The sequence below is a fragment of the Labrus mixtus genome, chromosome 21 (genome assembly GCF_963584025.1).
Source record: "Labrus mixtus chromosome 21, fLabMix1.1, whole genome shotgun sequence".
Lineage (NCBI taxonomy): Eukaryota > Metazoa > Chordata > Actinopteri > Labriformes > Labridae > Labrus > Labrus mixtus.
In genome coordinates this window covers 21,392,733-21,414,971 of record NC_083632.1, presented here as the reverse complement: position 1 = coordinate 21,414,971, position 22,239 = coordinate 21,392,733, and the positions used below count along the sequence as shown (strand labels likewise).

Below are 22,239 nucleotides of genomic sequence, written 5' to 3'. Positions count from 1 at the left end.
GGACACCAAAAAGTGTGTGCCTCTGGGAGCTTCACACCTGTACATTATTGTTGCCATGAGAGGGAGGTGATTTGTCTAAAGGTCATATTCTACTGCAGTTCAATGTCATCTTTGATCAAAAATACTTTACAAATATGTTCCTTTTTTAACTAAAGGCTATCATAAAGTTTGATGTTGTTATTGACTTAAATAGTTCACATAGACGACCTATCATAGGTTTTCTTTAATGTGAAAACTTAGCCTCATTAAAGCAAAAGTATTTTTTAAGCAATAATCTTCAGAGAAAATACTTCAAAAATATACAGTATACAGTTTTTCCTCATTCGTTGAATATTCAACTTACTGTTGCATTACTGTGGTGAAGCTAGCCTGCTAGCTGCTAGCTTAATCACCCGTGTTTCTTCGGGAGTGTGCCTATGCTCCCACAGCCCTATGTTCCCACATTTCTAAGATTTTTTTCTAAATTAGGCCCTGTGTTCCCACATTTCCTTTTTCATAAATTTGTATCAGATTTTATCCCCGTTTCTCCCAATTGTGTAGCCAATTACACCAACCTATTATCCAGTAGCAATGGACTACAGATGGAATGTAGCTTTTAGCTAAATCTGGTGCTCCCATCTCTTTGTTTATTACAAACATTTAATGTAAGTGCACATTGTCCTTTTAAACAAACTAAACTAAGTAGCACAGAGGCCTCACATTGACTAGCTTCCAGTCAGATCAGTCGAATGAAGCACAGCTACTGGACACAAACCAGAGTTTGCAGTGCATCAATACCTCTGGAAAGTCGGGTTGGCATAGAGAGAGGGTGCTCCTGGGATGCTTGGAGTCACTTTCCAACCCCTTGGAGGCGTCATGGCTCATGGATAGAAATGTGGGAACATAGGGCTGACCCTGTTTCTTCAGTGTAACTTGCTTCTTTCCTCTGATGCTGGCACAGAGCTGGGATGAATTGACCCCCCCCCCCCCCCCCCCTCAGTGATATTGAGGAAAAGACAGGGGTGTAAATATCAAACCTTGAATTGTGCGTATCAAAAGGAACTGTTACTCCATAATTCCACCTTTTTGTTATGAAATTACAAAAATAATGGCAAAAGACATTGAAGGAATAGACCTGGTTACATGTTTTCATGTTATATAATGTGCAACTTCAGTCTGAAAAAGGAAATATGTTCCCAGCAACTGAACTAATATTATTTTATTTCACAAAACATTTTTTCCTTGTTAATACATTTAATATATTACATCCTGTTGCTAAACATTTTCTTTCATCCACAAGCTGTTACTCATGATATTCCCTCAGTGTGTCGCAGTGACTTACAAAGTGGTTTTAAAGATGAAACATTTAGGTAGAAGACCTACAGTGTTATTCAATAAAAACACACTGTCATCTTGATAACTAGAGAGTAGAACTACTACAAGACTGTTGACCTACCACTGTATATAAGTCATGCTGTGAAACATGATTCAAACCACACGTAGACCTGTATCTCAGTGTCCTGACGCCACCCTACATCTACTTCATTGTCTATCACCGCAGGAAAGGGCAATAATCCTAACTGACAACAGTGTGTTTAAACCCCCAGGTCAAACAGACAGAGTGTGATTACTGTAGATCACACACATTAAGGGGTGTGTTGGCTTATTAAGTAGCCTATAGTCCTTGTTTGTTTGTTTTAATTCAGTCCAAAGTAGTGTGGCTGTATCCTGTGGTACAACTGTCAGTAGGCTACAGGGAAACAACAATCCAAAGCAAAAAACAAACAACCACTTTGTCTGGTAGAAAGTAAATAATGTGACACAGTTTACAGCAGACTTAACTGTTTCTGTACATTCAGGTGTAGCCTGGAGGACTGTATTCAAATGAAGCGGTGGAAGGTGATAAGCTCATGGAAATTATGTTAACTGCTTGGAGTAAAAGGAGTGAACCAGGAACCAAAGTGCAGTGTTTCTGACTGGGTTCATGTTGCTATGTTTTACTTCTTAAAGTCGGCCGAAAAACCATTTTAGCTCTGCTGCATCAGCTGAATCATAAATAAGAATATAAGTGCTACACTGTGAGCAGTCGAAGAGTGGTTCAAGGGCTCATGTTTAAAGCCAACAACAAATGTGTGAACATTTACAAAATGTATTCCTTTTGTTGATCATGGGAAGCTATTTAGAAAATACTAAATGAAGAGAGTGAGGTTTAGGCTACATAACAACGACATACCATAACCAATAACAACTTCATGAATCCAAAAAACTATTAGATGCTCTCAGATTTGGCATGTAGCCTACTTCTATTAAAATAATGATGCCTCATTTTTGGCCTCGTATGTCAAACGTTGAAAACAGCACTTTGACTTTTGATGCAGAACATTTAAAGCATATTATTGCCTTTTCCTCTAAATCTAAAAAAGCCGGTTTTCAGTGAAGCTTGGTACATGTGGGCAGAGCGCGCAGCTTAAGGAGAGTGTGTTCTGCTCTGTGATTGGCTGAGCAGCGCTACGTGTACATCAGTCAGCTAACAGGTAGCTCACATGTGACAGTTATCTGAGTGTGTGTGTGTGTGTTTCAGCTGCACGGAGCCGCTCTTTCTGCATGATGCTGATTTCTCTGTAAACACTCAGGAAGGAGACACTTTACTTTAAAGGTGAGACTTTACATTTATTTATTTTTATTTTTGATTTGATTAACTTTCATGTTTCAACTACAGTGAATGAAAGTGTTGCTGTCATATCAGTTAGGCTACAAAAACCGCCGTTTGTGTGATTAGGTTATGAAAATAAAGCCATCGTTTTTCCATTTTAAGTAATCTATGTAAAACAGAAAGTTTAAGCATATTCAATCATTAGCTTTAAAGACGTTAACGTTGCAAAAAAAAAACCCTTAAGTAGACAGCCAATTTAAACATTATGTTTGGACTTAAGGAGGCTTTAAGATTAAAATATTGAAATGAATAATTTAATTTGTTAAGCCAAACTTCTCGTGGTTAAAGAAAGTTGAAAAAGTTTGACATTGGAGATGAATTTGCTAAGTGTTGGCTGGTCTCTGTGTTTTTGTGAGTGTAACCTTGAAATGGGCATTAGCACAGTCTGTGGGGATAAGAGAGGGGTAGATTAACACACCAACATCATGGAGTTTTCACACTGCACCAGGCTGATTAGGTACAGCAGGATGTAGTGTTGTTTAAATTGGAGAGAAGCTTTACTGACTGGCCTGATGAGAGAAGACTTCAGGGATTTCAAGTTCAACTTTGTCTCTAACTTTGCCGTCTTCTACTCCAGGACTGTCGGTCGAAGCTGTGAGATCTTTTGCTGCCACACAGAAAAAAGAGGAGGCAGCAGAATGAGGTCCAAAGGGAAGGCTACCAAGCCATCCAGAATGACCTGGTCTGATCCTGATCCAGATCTGGAGCTAGAACCAGACACTGAACCAGGCTCCAGCGAGCAGGAGGGCTCAGAGGCCTCCGTCCGGATCGGCAGCTCCTGGAGAGGGTCCCTGAGGAGCGGGGGCCGCAAGCGACAAGGAGGAACAGGAGGAGGAGGAGGAGGAGGTCGGAGACGCAGGCAGCGCGGCTCCAGCAACAAGGAGCGAAGCGTCAGACGACTGGAGAGCAACGAGAGGGAACGCCAGCGCATGCACAAACTCAACAACGCCTTCCAAGCGTTACAAGAGGCCATCCCCCACGTCAAGACCGACAAGAAGCTGTCCAAGATCGAGACCCTGACCCTGGCCAAGAACTACATCAAGTCCTTAACCGGCATCATCCTGGACATGGGGGCCTGCCTGCCTGCTGAAGGGGTCCCATCGGAGGACAGCGCTGCCAAGCTGCTCCAGTGCTACCAGCAGCACCTGGAGGAGGAGGGGGAGGCGGATCTCACCCAGTACCTCACCCACGTGCACAGCTTGAGCCAGCGCAGTTAGCAGAGGTTGAATGTGGTTTTGAAACCAGAAGAGACTCCTTGAAGCTATTTCCAAGGCAGCGAGAGAGAGGCTTTGGAAGACCTTTTGGGGCCATGTTTCAAAGGATATCCCGTTTGTTCTGAATCCAAACTGTTCTGGGATCTGGTCCGAAGTGGGGCGCTCTGTAGATACTAGGAACCCACACCAGACAATAGGAGGGGCAATGTCCATAACGTGCCCTTCATGCAAAGTGTGGATGACCATCCATCTAGAGGGCACAAAGAATGATAACTGGACAGTGAAAAGCCACATGGATCATGGTTAGAAAGTGTAAAAAAAGACTCTTTTATTATTGTCCTTTTTCAATGAAGGGGCCCCTCGGTCTCTTATTTCTAATTTTCTTAGGTTTAAGCGGTGCAGGAAAGTTGTTCTCTTTTGTGTTATCTCGTGATCGTCTCGTTTGTTTGCTGTTGAGAAACCCGCTGAGCGCAGCCTCTAGTCATAACTGTCACGTCCAGGAAGAGAGGAAAGACAAGTAGGAGGTCTAAATATTTAAAATCTAAAAGGCTTGCTAGAGTGTTTACTCGTTCCTTCATCTTCAAAACAAGATCAACTTGTCTTTTTACAGGTTGTGCATTATAGCCAGAAGGCAAAGGATGTTTTTAAGATGTTTGTTTTTTCACTTTTTGTGAGGCAGGATAATGAGGTGATAAAAGATGAGGAGCAAGAGGGTGTGTCATCAATAAACACATTTATTTATTGACAAGGACTATTATTTTGGTCATGCATGACACACGAGAAATGTTTTCCACGATGAAAGAAGGGTGGTGTTACAGTAACACATGAGATGTTATTGACAGATACTACAGACTGATCTCTGTACACTTTCAGCATTTTGAAGCTGCTTCAGATTGAACATAACATTAGGATGTGAGGGAATTGAGACAGCTGTTAACATAAAATAATGCCAGAGCTGATAAACATCATCAGTGTGGTCGCTTTATCAATATTTTTTTTTTAAACAGAAAGCTGCATTTTCACCAAATTTCTCTTTTGTCAAATGTACAAACACTACCACACTTTATTATATCACCACTTGAATGACTGTGTAATACTCGTATTTTACAGATTTACAGGTATTTTACAAATAAAGCATTTTGAATGTCTTCTTTCGGCTTGCTTGTACATATAATTGCCATCAGTACAAAGGAAGTTGGCAGCATGCAAATGCTCCTGAGAAAAGAGGAAGGTTTCAGTTTAAGCTTCTCGACCACAAGACTTCTACAATAGAATTCATACTTTTCTTTATCAATTCACTTGTGATTGCACGTACTCCTAGGGAACATTAGTATCTTTAAAAACATCACTCAGCTGATGGAACGAAGCTAGCAGCACAGGTGTTTTAACGGGTGCTACATCCTGGCATTGAATGAAGACGCATCCAATTGAATGGAAGGTGGTGGGAAATCTTCCTAAAACATAAGCTTTAGTCTCAGTTGTACCATTATAACAGAAAAGGCTTCAATGGGTTTTGGGTTATCTACCTTCCAGCCAGGTCGCCTCTCGCCCGGTCAAACTCAGCTTCACACAGTTTTTCACCACATTACAATAAATTAGACAAGTTACACAAGTTCAGGTTCTGAACACGTGACAACAAGCTACTGCTGCTGCTGTAATGTCACAATGATGAAAAAATGTCTGTATTCATAGATGTTAGTGGGGGAAATGGCATTGTCTGGAAAAAAATGAGCTGATTTAGGCTTCAGTAAGACGGTTCAGAAAGCTTAATAATACAAAAAAAAAAAACAATAAAAAGGAGCCGGTGAAGACTGGATCCAACATCGTCCTGCCTGCTCCATGCTGTCTTCACTTTTGTTGTTGATCCTGTTGTTATCACTTGATTGGTACATTTGTTAGCCTGTTGCCTGGAGGCTAAGGTCAAACATTATTTTCACTTTGATCACAGCAGCCGTCCAGGAGCTGACAGCTCAGCAGCACTGAATTATTTTCACTTTAAAAATAATATTAAAAAGCATTCTTCTAACCCTTTCATGTGATGATCTAAACACAGGAAGCAACATATAAATGCATTAAGACCACCATGTTCATGCCTGTGAGTCAAGACAAACAGAGATGGTAAAACAATGCCGTACTGAGGGGATGAGTGGTTGGTGAAATGAAATACATTGAGGTTAAAGACTAGTGGCTTGTTCGAGGAAAGAAGGAGGCAGTGTGAGCGCAGCATTTAAGATTGTTCTGAGTGTTCATTCATTTAAGTCACATTTTCTGACACACTGAGTGCAGTGTGCTGCCACCTCAGTGTGCAAACACTTCAAACTAAAGACATTCCTCAAAGGTAAAGTGGTTTTAGGTTTAGTAGAAACAGTAGGTGTGCACTTATGTGTAAGTGTTTAGCATCTAAAAGCATTGCAGTTGACCTCTGTGTTCCTGAGAAGGAGGGGGGTGGGGGGCTCTACATTTGGGCTGACAGTTCTGTTAGAGAGGGAAGACGGGGGGGCTCCATGGAGTTCCCTCTCACTGTGACATGGTCCCACCCACCCTAAAGAAAGACAGAGAAAGAGAGAGAGCGAGAGAGGGAGAGAGAGAGAGAGAGACAGAGAGAGGGAGAGAAAAAGACATAAGCTCCAGGAAAGTGTTTCATATGTTTCCATGATCACAGAAAAAAGAATCATTACAGCCTCCTGCACCACAACTCAATGTAAGCACCATCAAACCATCAGATTACAAATGTTAAATGTCTCATCCCAGTCCATCGTCTGATACAGAAGCATTTTGTAACCAACGTTACTGTCAACAGAAATTAAAAGAAACGACATATCAGCAGAAAAAAATGACATGGAAGACTGTTAGAATTCCTTCCACGGCGTATTTAGCTGAAACTCAATTCAACGCTTTTAGAGATCAAATCACACAAACATCCTGACAGCTGGGGCTGTACAGTAGAATCACCATGTGTTCGGTATAAAGACATAAAAAACTTTTAAATCAAATATCAGTACAGCCTAGGCATTACATTCTTTAAATAAAACAAATTATTATCATCCAACACTAGCTGACTATTCAGGTGATCTGATGTCACTCCCTCTGAAACACTAGGTGGCAGTATGCACCTGATCATAAACAAGGTAGAACTACTTGTTCATATACTTGTGTCAGCATCTTCAATTGGCAAAAACAGCACACTGTAGGTTTGACCACATTAGAATTTTGCCAATCTGCAAACAGCATACTGTCATTGAGTGTAGTTTCTGTGGTGCCTCACCCCGATGCCGTAGTCCCACGACTGCCCTTTAGGCTCCATCGGCTGGACTCCGAGTCGATGACAAACTGTTCCACAGCTCAGACTGCGGCTGCCCTGAACTTTGTCTGCTATGATCCACACCTACAACCCAAAATACAACAACATGACTCCACACAGAAAATGATTGTTTAGAACCTCAAAGTGGTGTTTCTGCTTATTTCATGTGTAGACGCATACATGGAGAAATTTAAATCATTCATTAAAGAATCAAACTTTCATGTTAGAAGCTCTGAATACTAAAAATAAATACTGTCAAGACTGAAAGTTCAATATTTGAGACATATGTTAGAAAAAATATATAGACTGCCAACAGCTGCTCATACCAACCTACCTAATCTCAGTGTGACGCCACATTAATCTAGAAAAAACTTAAGTGGCACCACACACAAAAAGGCTAAGAACGGTTAACATATGAAACTATGACATCTACAGCTGTTTACTTAAATGCAGAAAGTAACAAACTGTGACTAAAAGTTCCACAAAGTGAATTCCTGGTACTGACCTGGTCCAGAGGGCCTATAGAGACCTTACGCACATTATTAGAGATGTGTTCCCAGGAGGAGCCCTGAGGGTAGCTGGGGGTTACACCCTGCCGGTACCACAGGTTACCTGGGCAACAGAAAAATCAAAATCTCTCCACCAACAAATATTATTGATATCAGGCCTCTATCTATTAGTTTTCTTAAATGTGAGCTATAAAAACTAATCAAAACACTTTACTGTTTTCATCGACGGTGTAGACAGAAGTCCTCCCGACAGACACCTGCTTCAGCTTCTGTTTGGATGGGGAGGGGATGTGGTACCAGCAGTCTCCTGCAGAGGGAGACACACACACACAGAACTCTGCATTATGTGGAAAGCGCCCATATCTGCAGTACCCAAGGCTGACAAGTTTTGTTTTTGTACCTTGGAACATTCTAAAGCTAATTTTAATCTATAAATCCAACTGGAGCATGAATTAAATTCTCAGTACTTCCAGGCCCACTGACCTGCCGGATTTTGTGAAGAGACTGATCCTCTGTAGAAGGCAGAACCGTCTCTGGCGATGGCCCAAACATGGCTGGCTGCCCCTATCGAGACGGACTTGAAAGGCTGGTCAGTTCCCACATGGAGCCATGAGGATCCCTAAGAGACCAACAAGAGGATGTTAGAGCAACTTTTAAATCCCAAGTGGAATTTGAGCTTCCTCCTTTTTTGAACTCCACTGGTAGAATCATTGCATTTTCCATTATTTTCTACCCATTGACAGGAATTTGATTAGTGCAGTCAATCATGGACCTGAAAAAACTCATTGAAGAGTTAAAGAAAAGGAAAGGTTTCCATAGTGTCCAAAACAAGGAGAATGTAATGTTAGAGTTCAGATGCAATGACAAACATGTCAGTGAGTGTTTATGTGTGACTTATCAAATAAAGTTAAACCCGTTTATGATAAGTCTAATTGTGACTCACAGCGGGTGTCAGAGCGGTGACTCCCAGTCTGCAGAGGACGTCTCCCTTGTTACTGATCGCCCACAGAGGAACCACGTCCACACTGTTCTGAGCTGCACACGGCAGGATGCTCACATCACTCAGGGGTATGGGGGGGATTTCTTGCCAGGGTCCTGTGGTGGCCAGTTTGCACTTTCTGTTGTAGGAGGAACACACACAAAAGCTCACAGCTGACCACGCTAATACTTGGTCTCCTCATCTTATTACTTTTTCTTTTTTTAGACCCACACAATCACACACACAAAAACTACAAATGTCAAGTGCAGATTCAGACCTCTCTGTACCTGCTAAACAAATAGGTTGGAGATACTAATATGCCAGCATTGCTATTTATAGTACCTGGCCCATCGCCTGCGACGCACAAAGTCCTTCATCGTTTTATAGCCATGATATGACCTGCGGGTAAAGAAGAGGAAGAGAAAAAATAAATGGCCATATATTAAACTAAGTGACACAGAGGGTCATTCTGAGGAAAGTACAAATTAAACCTACGCTGGAAAATCTGCAGCATATTGCCAGCCCTCTCTGTCTGTCCCTCCAGAGACACTGTAGTCGACGGCCCAGTCAGACACCTGCAAACAACATTTCATTTCATTTATTTTTCATTTCAAACATGTTTTAAAAATAAAATAAAAATATACATTACAAACAAAGCAAACAGCAATCAAAACATACTTTCTGTAGTGGCTCGATTATTTTTCCTTAACCAGTCCATGTTCGAAAAGGGTGCAGGATGAAGTTAAATAACTTATCCAGTCCTACCACTTTTATCTTTTTAGTTTAATAAATTAATCCCAGACTAAGCTTTCAAAAATATATATGTCGAATAATACAGATAACGAAGTAACAAAAGCAACAGATATAATGTATTACACACATTAGACGGTACAGACCTTACAACTGATATTGATTAAATTTTTCCCATTGACTGCTGAATTTTATATTTGTTAAATATGTTATTCTTGAATGTGTTTAAACTGTCCTAATGTTTAACACCCTTCGTTGTAATACAGTGTAGTTTCATGTTGGTCCTTACTGCTGGTTCTGAGATTGTGTTTACTGTCCGTCTGCGGAAAAAACTTTTGGATACTGTTCGGTATCTGATCATTTTTAACTTTGTACATGATTTGAGTGGTTTTAAAGTCGACCAAGTCCTTAAGTTTCAGTGTTTTCAGTTTGATGAAGAGTGGGTTGGTTCTCTGTAGTTGGAGTTAGTTATAATTCTTATGGCTTTTTTCTGGAGAATGAACATACGTGGGAGGTGAAACACTCTCATATCAGTGGTATTTGGGATAGAAACCTTGTATGTGTTAATTATAGAACAATCATTTATAGTTTTCAAACTAGTGGCATGTCACAGTGTGTGTGTGTGTGTGTGTGTGTGTGTGTGTGTGTGTGTACTTACCCACGTCCACTGAGGAGAGGGAGGCTTTGTATTTGTTTTCGTGCACTCGTGTAGTCCTGATGCATCGCTCCACATGTAGCGGTCTGTCGGTAGCCCTCTAAAATAAATCAAACATACTGTACTTCAGGTGAAAGGTGAGATTATTATTATTATTATTATTTTTTTTTTTTCACAAATTATTAAAATAAAGATTAAATACAAACTGTGAAATCTGCAAAGCACAGCTGCAGCCTTTCATTCAAATTTCATAAACATTCAAATCTAAGTATCTCTAGTGCCGCTGTCTACACTAAACAACTCACACACAATAGAAATGTATGTGCTACCAGTTAGCCTCAGCCGGTGATGTATGCTAACAAAAAAATGTTTCAGCAGCAATGACTTTTTACAAAAATGATCATGATGATGATGTAAATCATAAATGCAATCTTTAAATTCCAAACATCCCCTCTTGACTTGAATCTCAGTGCTGCCTGAAGTGAGCGCACTACCTGTTGGTGTAGCCGGTGACAGGGTTCCACCTGTGGTTCTCATAGATGTAGACGCTCTTCACATCCACTTGTGTGTAAATGTTATCCGTGCTGCTGGCCAGTCCCTGGAAGAAGCCTCCCCCATAGCCCCCGGTGTAGATCCAGGCTGTGTGGTCATAGCCGATCCCCCACACGATGCCAACGCTGTTACACTCGATCATACGGAGGTGACCTCCCACCTGCCGCCAGAACCTGAAAAAGGGAGACATTTTTCATTAAGGTTTATTTAGTAACAAACTGCAGCAAATATAAGAAGTGAAAATAAAAATGACTACTACGCTTATGTATCTTCACATCAGATTATTCTTTCTGCCCTGAATGTGAATGGGTTCTTCTTACATCTGATCGCAGGGTGTGGGGTAAGGCATCTCCTCCAGGGCAGGAGAGGGCTCACTGACAAAGATGTCCCCTTTACAGGTGATAGACCAGATGGCCTGTTTGGAGGGGGGGCCCTGGATCCCCCTGGAGTCACAGCATGATACGCTCAACAACGCCAGCTTTGAGATTGTGATGGAGAGAAAGCGGACAGAGTGGATTGTAGAGGGAGAGAGAGAGACAAGTGAGAAACAATTAGAAATAATCGAAGGCAATATAAAAGGGAACCTTACAAATATGTGCATGTAACACATCTGGGCACATAAAAGATGTTGGAGGAAGTTTTTTCAAATCAAATGAAGCAAAATAAAAGTGCAAAAAAAAAAAAAGCTCCACTGTTTTTGTTTTTTTTAATATAGTATGCATTCATACCCAGTCGTGCATCTCCAGCTCTGTAGCTGCAGACACTCTGATTGGCCACCTCTGTTTGGTCCGCTCAGGAGTGTAGATGGCAAAAGTGTGTTTGTAGTCATTTAGTACAGGAACCAGAATGGTGACTTCGTTGATGAAGGCATGCAGGTACTAGAGAGGGCGACAACAGAGTGAGGAGAAAAGGAAAAGTAGATACTTAATAATATGATGTTAATAGAGGAAGAAAGAATAAGAGAAAAGCAGTAGTGGAAAGGAATGAGTCACTTTTATGACTCATTTTATTACCAGAGGTATAAATTATTCATCTGTTGGCTTCATGACAATCTGACTTTGTATTATAAAAACAAGATGGCTCAGACACTCTAGTGTTACAAACACACACACAGACACTTGGTGCTCACCTTCTTCTCCTCATAGAAGTTGTAATAGATGAAAAGGATGCCGTCCTTGTTGCCCTCTGGTCCTGAGAACTGCTCCAGGGCAAAATGAACGTCCATCCACTTGTGTGGCTTCCAGTCTCTCCACCACTGCATGGTCCCCTTCTTCATCCACACTGACTGCATTGTGGTGAGTGTAATGATGATTTATGAAAAATAAAGAAAGAAGAAAAATACCATTCAAAGAGGGACAGGATGAAGTGTCATAGAAGAAAAAGAAAACTACAAGATCAAGATCGAAGCCTTTCCAATGGTATAAATACTGAATCCCAATCCTCCTAACACTTTGTTTGGGTCCTGCAGATGATAGCTGTTCCTGCTTTTTGGTGGGGGAGATAGAGGTAGTGGTTACGAACTTCAAACACCCCACCATATTAGGAGTTTCAGATGCAGACTACCAATAGATTGGATTTACTTGTGAGGCAGAGTAAAATAGTATACTGCTGAAGGTGCAGAGACAGAAGCCCTTTTTTTTTTTTCAGATATCATTAATATCAGAAAAAAATCCTATTCACGATATCAATACAACTTTATGCAAGTACTGATTTTTATCTGACAAAAAAATAGATTTTCACATATGTGTCAAGTTTCAAATTATGACATAACAAGTTCTTTTAAACCCAGAGTACTTCGATTGTCTAGATTAAGATTTGAACCTGTACGCGTTGTGTCTTTACACTGATGGGCCACTACGGACTCCAGGGCTAGGATTGGGACCAATGGGGTTGGAGATGACTATTGGGCTTTCATTGACCTGTTCTATAGCTTGTTCATAATGTCGGAAATTATCCAGCTCTCTTTTGGTCCTCTCATTGAGTTGCTCAAAGATTTGTCTCTTCCAGGCTGCCGTCTGTGCCGGGGTGATGGACAGACTCATGGACTGGACTGACTGGACCAATACTGGGAAAGAAGAGAGAGAGAGGAAAAAAAAAAAAGAGTAATTGAAACAACACGAACACAATTTTGATCTTTACTGCTTCACAAGTTTCCTGCTGAGTTGGGATTATTTCATCGTGCTAGTGTCAATTTAAAAGCTCTTTCTTACCTGCAGAGAAGTGCCACACTTTAGAACACTGACTCTGTATCAGGTCGGCAGAATCAGTCATCTCTTTTAAGTCCCTTCTTAAGACACACCTTTTCCGGCGAGCCTTTCCTGATTTTTGTTGATTTTAAATTGTTCCTATTTTCACTTTTTTGAATTCCTTTAAAAGAATTGTATGTATTTTACAGTTCTTTTAAAATGGATTTTATATTTTAAAGTGATTTGTATTCCTTAATCTTGCCTTGTTTCTTATTCTATGACCTGCCTGTTTTTATATTTGCTGTCCTTGTAAAGCACTTTGTAACTTGTTTTTGAAAAGTGCTCTATAAACAAAGATTATTATTATTATTATTATTATTATTATTATTATTAAGCTGTAGAGTAAATACATTTGACTCACAGGAAGCGTTCATGGAGCTGTTGAACCAGTTGAGTTGGGAGTGACTGTCCACAGAGCAGCCTCCTCCGCTGACCCACGCCCACAGAGGGTGCTCATCTGCCCCGTATGGGTCCTCCATTGCCAGGGTGTATGTGGCCACTGATGACAAGCTGCAGGTGTCAGCTGAGTCCAGTGCCGCTGCAGTCTGAGCCTGCTGTCCCTGCGCCTCCTCCAGGTCCACATTACTCCACTGAGGGTCCAGAGGAGCTCCGGACTGGCTTAAGGAAACAGCTAAAGCACCAGAGGGGGCTTTGACCTCTCCGTCCTCAGTGACAGTCTCCTCCTCCAGAACAGCTGGAGCCGCAGAGCCACAGACCTCTCTGGAGATCTTTCCTGTTTCTCTGTCGGAGACCAGTTCGGAGATGAAACTGTCGCTGGTGACTTTGGGGATGCGCGGTTTGGGGATCTCTGAAAGTTGGTCTGAGGGGGCGTCCACAAAGGACTCGGGGAAAGTGGAGGTGGCGAGGCAGTTGGCTCCATCTGTAGATGCTTTGTCTGTGTCTGATTCCACATCGCTCGATGCCGTCTGAACCTGGACCTCACCACAGAAGTAGCATCCAGCACTGTGAGGAGGAGGGAGAGGATCAGGATTCAATTATTATTTGTTGCCCTAAAGTTATTCTAACATTATATATATGGGGACATGATAGTATGCAGTGGGATGTATGTCTACCTGCACAAGTAGATTCTTTTAAAAAAGCTCTGATGGAATCATAATATGGGTTTTCATGAATAATCTTTTTTTGCTGATTGTAATGTTTATGCCGGTTTTACGTAGTTTCTTATTTCACACTAGGACTCAGACTGTACTTGGAGGTGTTTAGTACTTTCCCCAACATGCTTTGATTGTCACACTGGCACTACAGTTTAAAATGCTTGATACAATGCTTCCTGCTTTCTTACAGTGCAGATGCTTTTCTTCTTTCTCTCTGCTTTGCTTACATTCTTTTGCTGATAACTTCTATGTCAGGAGCCTTACTCCCTAAATCTCTCTTTATCATTGTGAGTGTCTGTCGGCGTCTGTGTCCTCTAAGGCTTCGCTACCTCTGCAGGCTGCTTGCGCTCGCACTGGAGTGAGATCTGTCTCCATCTCGGGGGACGTTTATGACCCTCCAGGTTTTTCCGCTCAGTTCGCTAGAGGTCACACCTTGTCGGAAGCACACCGCCCGATCCTCACAGCTGATAGCCAACACCTACAACAAGAAGCAGGTTCACTTAAAACATGTCGACGTGCGTACCAACAAGTAGAAGGTAATCGATAAAATACATCTTTGTTTCTTGTTTCTTGCTGCTTTTTCTCTATATTATTAATCTGAAAACTAGTTCAACACTTAACACAACATCAGGCTAGTAAAAGCGACTGGCCTTCAATTTGGATGGGCTTTTATTTGAAGTTTTAGGGTATATTCTAAAAGTATTCCGGGAGCTGTAAGGCGCAGGGTGGGACATTCACCTGGTCATTGAGTCCGACGTTGATCATGATCATTTCTCCTATCATGCTGATCCAGCCGGAGCCACAGGGGTTGTGGGAGTTCACGCCTCGTCTGAACCACACCTGACAAAGCGGGAGAGTGTGGTGAGAAGTGATCACTAATAACATCATTCTGCTCAAACACTAAGTCACCTACAGTTCACCCACACAATGTTTGTGTGCAGCAGCATGTTGTTATTGATAAATACAGAAAACTCTGACCGCCACAGCAAAGCTAAGCTATCGCTGCATTGTTATAGTAGTGCTTTATATGTTTATTTCACTTTTTCTAGAGAAAATTAAAGAATTTAAAGTCACGTCGGTGCATGACTGCTCTCTCTTAGTTTGCTCAAGTCATTCAGGTGGATGGATATTTATACAGATACAGAAAACAGCAGAAGCCAAGTTATACAAACAGTTATGGTAATACCATAAGGTTGTGTATTTTGGTAAAACTTTTTTTTTCTACCTCTTGATAAATAATATCAACTTCTTTTTTTTACATGTTTTCAGCAGTATTTCAATCTTTGTATTTTAATTAAAACTTACTTTATTGTCCTTAGTTAAAGCCCAAACAACATTGACTCCCACAGCAGCATGAATGGCTCCAACATCCGGACTAGGAGAGTCCACCACAGCCCAGGAGGTACCTGACGTGCAGACAGTATTATTTTCAATGCAGACACTCAAAGTCAGACCACCATGTTTTCCACCTCTGGTTAGTCAGTGTACCTTTGGGGCAGTCTCTTCCGATGCCCTCCCTGACTATGAGTTGCCCCTCCCACAGCACCGCCCAGACCAGATCCCCCGGGCCACAGCTGATCTGGACCACCTCGCCGGGGAGAGGCACCTCCTCCCATGAAGATCCCTCAGGATTGTGATGACAGATCCCTTCTCTGAACCACACCTGGATGGAGAGACAGGAGAGTGAAGCCTTGTTCACACTTTGCACAAAAAAATACTGAAACACTCCCAAAGTTTACAGGGTGGACTGCTCGTGTGAACGCAAACAAGCAAATTGGAGAGTTTCTCCTGCCAGCCCCCCCCAGGTCTTTTTTCTGTATGAAGTCTGAGTGAGCTGATGTGAGAACGCAGCAGGATATAAATCAGAAGAATTCACCTCGAGAGGTCGGGAAGGGGTGGTGATGTTTATTCCCTGAGATCAGTTCACGACCATGGACTGTATGCACATGACCAGTGCTCATAATGAAACTGCTGCATCATGATTTCTGTTCACCAGCATGTTTTGATCATCTCTTTGATATTGTGATTCTGTCATACTAGACATGGCATTGAAGTACAGACAAAGATCGTCATAACATACAGCAGAGGTGTCTAAAGTATTCACATTCATTACTCAGGTAGAAGTATAGATACTAGGGTTTAAAAAGACTTCTGCAGAAGTTGAAGTATCAACTCAAGCTTTTTACTCAAGTAAAAGTATAAAAGTACTGGTTTCAAAACTACTTCAAGTATAAAAGTAAAAGTAATGGAAGGGGAAAAAAATGCCATTAAAGGACAAAAGCCATAAAGGCCATAATGACTAAAATGTTATATTAAAATGTTAATGTTGAAACATTTGGGATGCACCTGTTTCAGCCGCATTTATGCCCATTGAAAATGAACATATTTTAGTAGAATGCAAATACATTAAAGAACCATATATGTGTACTACTGAGCATTAACATGTGTTTCATGGAGAGGAAGATATGATGACTAGTTGTCTATAAGTATTGTAACGGTGCAAAAAGTCTTCAGAGGCATGTTATCAAAAGCCTTTATTGGAATGTAAATGTACATCCAAGCTTAGCTGCAGGAATCTGTGAGGGCAACAGATGTAAGATAACAAAACTGGACAAGAAAATTGGTGTACCCCAGGGCAGGCTTAGTAACAATTACCCTTGTATGGTCAAATTCACTCTATCTGGATGGCGCAATTTATCTGCATAGGTTTTTTTTTTTGTGTATGTTTTTTTTGATCGATGACAAGCTGAAATGAAATAGGAGTAACGAGGCTATTTTTAAAATGTAAGGAGTAGAAGTAAAAAGTCGGCTGAAAAATAATTACTCCAGTAAAGTATAGATACCCAAAATGTCTACTTAAGTAAGGTAACAAAGTATTTGTACTTAGTTACTTGACACCTCTGGCAGACAGCCATAGCATGTGTGTATACAATCACATTAATCTAAACAATCCAACAGATGAGATATAAGGTAATGCAGATCATAGAAGTTCTATCAAGCTGTACCTTGCCCTGCAGGGACACGGCCCACAGTGACAGCCGCGCTCTGGGCTCCTCGCTGATCTCCCAGCCTCCACAGCTGATGTCGCTGAAGGGATCTGGTAGAGACGTCTGCTGTTTGGGGATCTGTCGGCACACAGCGGGGCACGTGAACATAATGAACGCTAACCACACACTCAAACACACAGACACACACAGAATAGCACACACCTTAGCCCAGGTGTCCATGGCTTTGTACCTCCTGTAGCGAAGCCATCGCCTCCGACGAACGCAGGAGTTCCACTTCTTGTCTTTGGTGTAGGTGGCGGGAAAGTCGATGGAGTAGTTCCAACCCTGCAGACACAAACTCCTAAGTTTAAAAAAAAGAGCTTGTTGAAGTAATAAGATGCAGCAAAAAAAAAGAAAAGATAAACCCTCACCTCTTTCTCTGTGGGCTCCCCCTCAAAGTTTTCATCCACGTGCCAGTCGCCCTCCCACTCCCAGCTGCTGGAGGGGAGTGTGAAACTGTCCAGAGGCTGATGTTGCAAACCCGTGACGTCACTCCACTGCCAGCGGTCGCTTGGCAACAATCGCTCCGAGAAGCCATCAACAGGGTTCCATCGCTGACAAGACAGAAAGACAGACAAAGAAGTCATTTAAAGCACACACTGCACATTACTTATAATGAGCAGGTGCAACACGTTTCATAGGAGGGAGGAAACTTGTTTTGTTTTTTCATTTGAGTTTCACATTGAGTGCTTTCACTTAGTCTGCCTGGAAATGAGTTCAATGTGCTTCTTATTAGCTTGTTAAGCAGCAGCTGACAGTGTGCTAAAGTTAGCAACAGAGGAAACAGAACTCTGCTGTATGAGGATGTAACACTTACACTTTAGTCTTTCCACATGACACAAGTCTAAGGGGAAGCCCAAATTTTCACTATTGTGCCATTTGAATTATATTGTATCAGAGTTATCCTAGAGCTTATTTACACCTGCAGTCCTCTGCAGTTCAAAATTTTGACAAGGAAAGGAAGAAAGTATTTGCTCCAGATTAAAATTCTTCTCAGAGTAAAACCTGGTTGGAGGAAGAGACAAACCTGGTTCTCGTAGGCCTCCTCCTGGTAGCGGACGGGCAGGTCAGAGGCATGGACGTTCAGGTAGATGTTGTTGTCACAGGCGATGCCCCAGCAGCACTGTTGAGCTGCCGTCACCCGCTTGAACTCCATCTGTGCATCTCGACACTGCTCCCACTGCTGCCCCGCCGTGGAGAGGCTGTAGACCCGCCCGTACACGTCCACCGCCCATAGCAGGGAGACGGGCATGGCTGCACTGGACCCTTGGGAACACGGGGACAGGAAGAGGATGGATCTAGACAATATAGCTTTCATTTTGCTTCTCCATCCTGTTTACAAATATCATTTGAAAGGGTTAGTTTTTACTATGTTACTAGATAAAATTCATGACTAATACACAATTTTATAGCTGCAAGACTCAGTACACCAACTTAAATGATTCAAAATGTCATATAAATAGTTTTGTACATGTTTGAAATTTTAGTGAATCCCGCCTTGAATCCCAAAACTAAATTCAGACGTTTTTATGACAATTTGACAACATAAAAAAAATGCAAAACAGGGGTCATATTGGGCCAAATCTCAGGGTATGCATTTAATTTGACTGGTTGAAAAATAGAATAGAATAGAATTACTTTATTGATCCCAAACTGGGAAATTGTGGCGTTACAGCAGCAGGTTATCCAAACACACAATATGAGTAAAAAACACAATGTTAGCAAATCTAAACACAATATAATATTAAATACAAAGTAAATAAGTACAAAAAAAAATATCAAAACTAAGAATGTGAATATATACAACCAGGATTTAACTTAGCATTACTAGTCTTAAATATGAAAGATTCAATGTAAATGTGCAAAAACAGAGTTGTAAATGGACAGTATTGACATAGGGAGATGTCCAGAGATGTGCAATCAGTGATACAAAAATAGCTTTGTAAAAATACATGTGTGTGTACTTTATGTTTATCTATGTGTGTGATAATTTAACCTGAACAAGCAAAACAGGGGTCAAAGCCTCACAATCAATGCTGAAAAACCCACTAAGAGCAGAGCTTCACACATTAATTAAGATCATGTGTTGAGATGGTACAACACTTTCAATTCATTTATTACATCTCGTAAACAATGCTGGGGGTGCTTGTTGTCAGTGCTCTCTCCTGAGGGTGCTGATGCTTATAGGCGTATCCTCTGTCACCTAACATCAACTATTATCCTAACTGTAAGATTAAAAAAGCTTGAAAACTCTAAAAATATTAATTAAAAAAACAGCTGCAAACACGACGAGTACAGCAAAATTAAAATGTCTCTTGTGAATGTTTGGCGTGTGTAGCTGTTTATTAAGATACATAGCTACATTTAGCACTATGAGCTAAAACACTAGGGTGAATGGGTAATTTACTGCAGGTGTGAATGAAATGAGTGTTACAGGTAAGCTGTTGTGCTCCAGACAAACGTACATTGTAGAGTAAAATCAGCTTTAGGCTTGAACAGCAACACTCAGCTTGCTTTTGGTGCAGGCTTAGAGGCTTAGCTCTCTAGAAATAGAAAATGAACAGAGTTCAAACACACCTACCTGGTGGCTTCCTCTCATGAAGCGTCGATAAAACGGTGCAGGTGTGACGTCACGGCTGCTCCTCCAGCGCGTTTAAATGAATATCACAGTTTCTAAATCATGACGGCTCCGGCTCAGTCGGGACTCGGGTATCCCCTCTGATGTTCACAGCATAAATTCTCTCCCCTGCGAGAAACCGGAAGAGCTGCTGTTGCTTTGTTCCTATTGGCTGGTTCCACGGCAGCAGGTGTCTGTAGCGTTAATCCTCCAGCAGAGGGCGCTGCTGGCTCACATTTCACAGCGGACACTGACGTGTGTGGTAGAAAGTAACAAAAGTTTGATGTCCTTATACTTATCAGCACCTGTATACTTGTAACGCACTACATAATAGAGGAACATTTTGCATATTAAATTGACTAGCCTCATCTCTCTGACAAATAGTTAGTTACGTTGAATATGCAAAACGAAAGTAACTTTAGAAAATATGATACATTACTAAAAGCCCTGCTTACTGATACAAGTGTTTATGTCAGGTAGTTTATTAGATCTGCTTAGATTAGATATTACTTAAACCTACCATGACAATGAAAAAGATGTTAAAATGTAGCTAATAAAACAAAACAAAAAAACATAAATAACAGAGGCCCCAAAGCCCTGAAAATATATATATATATATATATATATATATATATATATATACATATATACCTATACAATAATAAGTTATGACTGCTAAGCCAAGATGCAAACTGGTTATGTTTGTTCTTTACTTAAAGTTTATTTTTCTAGTTACACATGCTTATGTATTTTATTACTGGTCTGTTCATGTTTTTATAAAAAGTAGGGGATATAAAAATCTTAACAGACCAGCATCTCTTTCATCATCAGAGAGACTAAGCTAAAGATAAACACCCAGAGCATCAAAGTGATGCTGAGGATGATATTAAAACAGTAGTATTCTCATCAGAACAGAAACACTATTCAGGGTGGATTGCTCACTGCCTTATCACTTATTTGTCATGGTCCCCTTTATAACTTTCGTAAAAGTTCAGATAAAAGCCCATCCCAATTTAAGGCCCAGTCCCTTTTACTAGCCTGGTGCAGCTGCAAAAAATAGTTACAATCCAAATAAATAGGCTCTGTGAGATAAGGAGAACCTAAACCACGTTATAACCAACTGATAACATAAAAAATAGATTTGGGGCGCTGGTGGTGCAGTGGTTAGTGCGTGTGCCCAATGAATGGAGGCTTTGCTCCTCCAAGCAGGCGGCCCAGGTTCAAATCCCACCTGCGTCTCCTTTCCCACATGTCATTTCCCAGTCTCTCTCGCTGATTTCTGAATCTATCCACTATCATATATCTCAATTAAAGGCAAAAAATAAATCTTTACAAGAAAAAAAAAAGATTCAAGGGCAGAACAAAGACGCTCATCACAGCTGAGACACAAAGGCCACCAGGCCCGTGTTTATAAAGAAACAAAAAAGGCTGGGTTAGAAACTCCCAGCCCCAGAAAACTAGACTTGTAGAGCTGCTAGAAACAGTAAGCAAGTCAAGTGGTGATTATACAGAATCACACAACAGACACAAGAAACAGAGTGATAACCACTCACTATCTGTGATGGTGAGACAATGAGTCAGCCTAGTGCTGCAACTCAAGGGAATATATAAGCTTAACACACCTGGTCCAAATAAGGGCCAATCAGTCACACACACACACACACACACACACACCTGACACTGCACTAAGATGATTAACTCCCCACACTCAGGGAGTGACCAGTGTGATCTCCCTCACAGAAAATAATTAAAGGCCCTGTTTCGATGCCTGCCCCAAACAGAGGCAGGGTCATTTCATAGACTGAAGTAAATAAAAGCCAGAGCTATTAATGAAGGTTTTACAGTGTTTCTTTAAGTTCCCTTTGGATCATTTTTAAAGAGGTATTTTACAGCCCACACACCTGAAACAAATCTTGATATTTTGGGGATATCCATCTCCCTGTTGTCTAATAGCCTTAGCTCTTTGTAATCAAAGGTTGAATGACAATGATTCAAAATAGATCTTAATCTTTATCTCAGAGTATGAAAACAAGCTGTAAAAGCAGTGAGACGAAATTAGAAATAATAAAACACTCATTATGCCAACTTTGACTTAACCTTGTTTTATTCAGAAAAAAAAGACTACACTGGTCAACACAGTGGCAGGATACTCTGTAGAAGGCAGATTAATTATATTTGTATGTTGGGTTCACTTACACACTTTACATCAGCGAGTCTGTGAGGGTAAAAAAAAAAACAGCTCAATCAGTTTCTCTTCATACATTTATATTCTGTAAAGGAAACACAGGCAAAGAAAAAGTCCTTTTCCTCACAGAAAACTTAATACTTGATCAGATTTCCAACAGTGACCCACTTTCTTTTTTCTTTATATGCTGCAAATGGCTACCAGTAAGGTACATTTTTTATTTGCATAAACTGCACAATGCTCACAGAATCTACATTTAACAGTAAAGCCATGAGGAGCAACAAATATTCCCTTCATCAAAAGGTCATTCTTCTCATTTGAAATACATCAGCCGTCAAATCAGAAGCAACGAGTGATGGTGACAACATGTCTGTCTT

At 41.0% G+C, this 22,239-nt stretch overlaps 2 protein-coding genes across 6 annotated transcripts; one reads left to right on the top strand and one right to left on the bottom strand.

Annotated features, from left to right (window-relative positions):
• Positions 1-3,230: 3,230 nt before the first annotated feature.
• On the top strand, positions 3,231-5,054 carry bhlha15 (basic helix-loop-helix family, member a15). The gene has a single exon (XM_061027555.1). The coding sequence runs from the start codon at positions 3,331-3,333 to the stop codon at positions 3,907-3,909; it is 579 nt and encodes a 192-aa protein (XP_060883538.1). The 5' UTR covers positions 3,231-3,330; the 3' UTR covers positions 3,910-5,054.
• On the bottom strand, positions 4,623-19,823 carry tecpr1a (tectonin beta-propeller repeat containing 1a). 5 transcript variants are annotated; one of them, XM_061027551.1, is made up of 24 exons: positions 19,638-19,823; positions 18,088-18,392; positions 17,432-17,614; positions 17,251-17,361; positions 17,019-17,138; positions 15,502-15,676; positions 15,319-15,419; positions 14,752-14,853; positions 14,343-14,491; positions 13,260-13,861; positions 12,572-12,717; positions 11,782-11,937; positions 11,381-11,530; positions 10,973-11,130; positions 10,595-10,825; positions 10,104-10,200; positions 9,191-9,270; positions 9,038-9,094; positions 8,660-8,834; positions 8,200-8,335; positions 7,931-8,023; positions 7,713-7,819; positions 7,172-7,291; positions 4,623-6,448 (listed from the first exon to the last, which is right to left on the bottom strand). In XM_061027551.1, exons 1-24 carry the CDS (start codon positions 19,657-19,659, stop codon positions 6,362-6,364), a joined length of 3,663 nt encoding a protein of 1,220 aa, XP_060883534.1. In that variant the 5' UTR covers positions 19,660-19,823; the 3' UTR covers positions 4,623-6,361. The 5 variants fall into 5 exon arrangements, with proteins under 5 accessions (XP_060883534.1, XP_060883533.1, XP_060883535.1 ...); XM_061027550.1 differs by having other exon boundaries at positions 17,223-17,345; positions 19,638-19,822; XM_061027552.1 differs by having other exon boundaries at positions 17,223-17,345; positions 18,088-18,326; positions 19,642-19,821.
• Between the last annotated feature and the right edge of the window lie 2,416 nt (positions 19,824-22,239).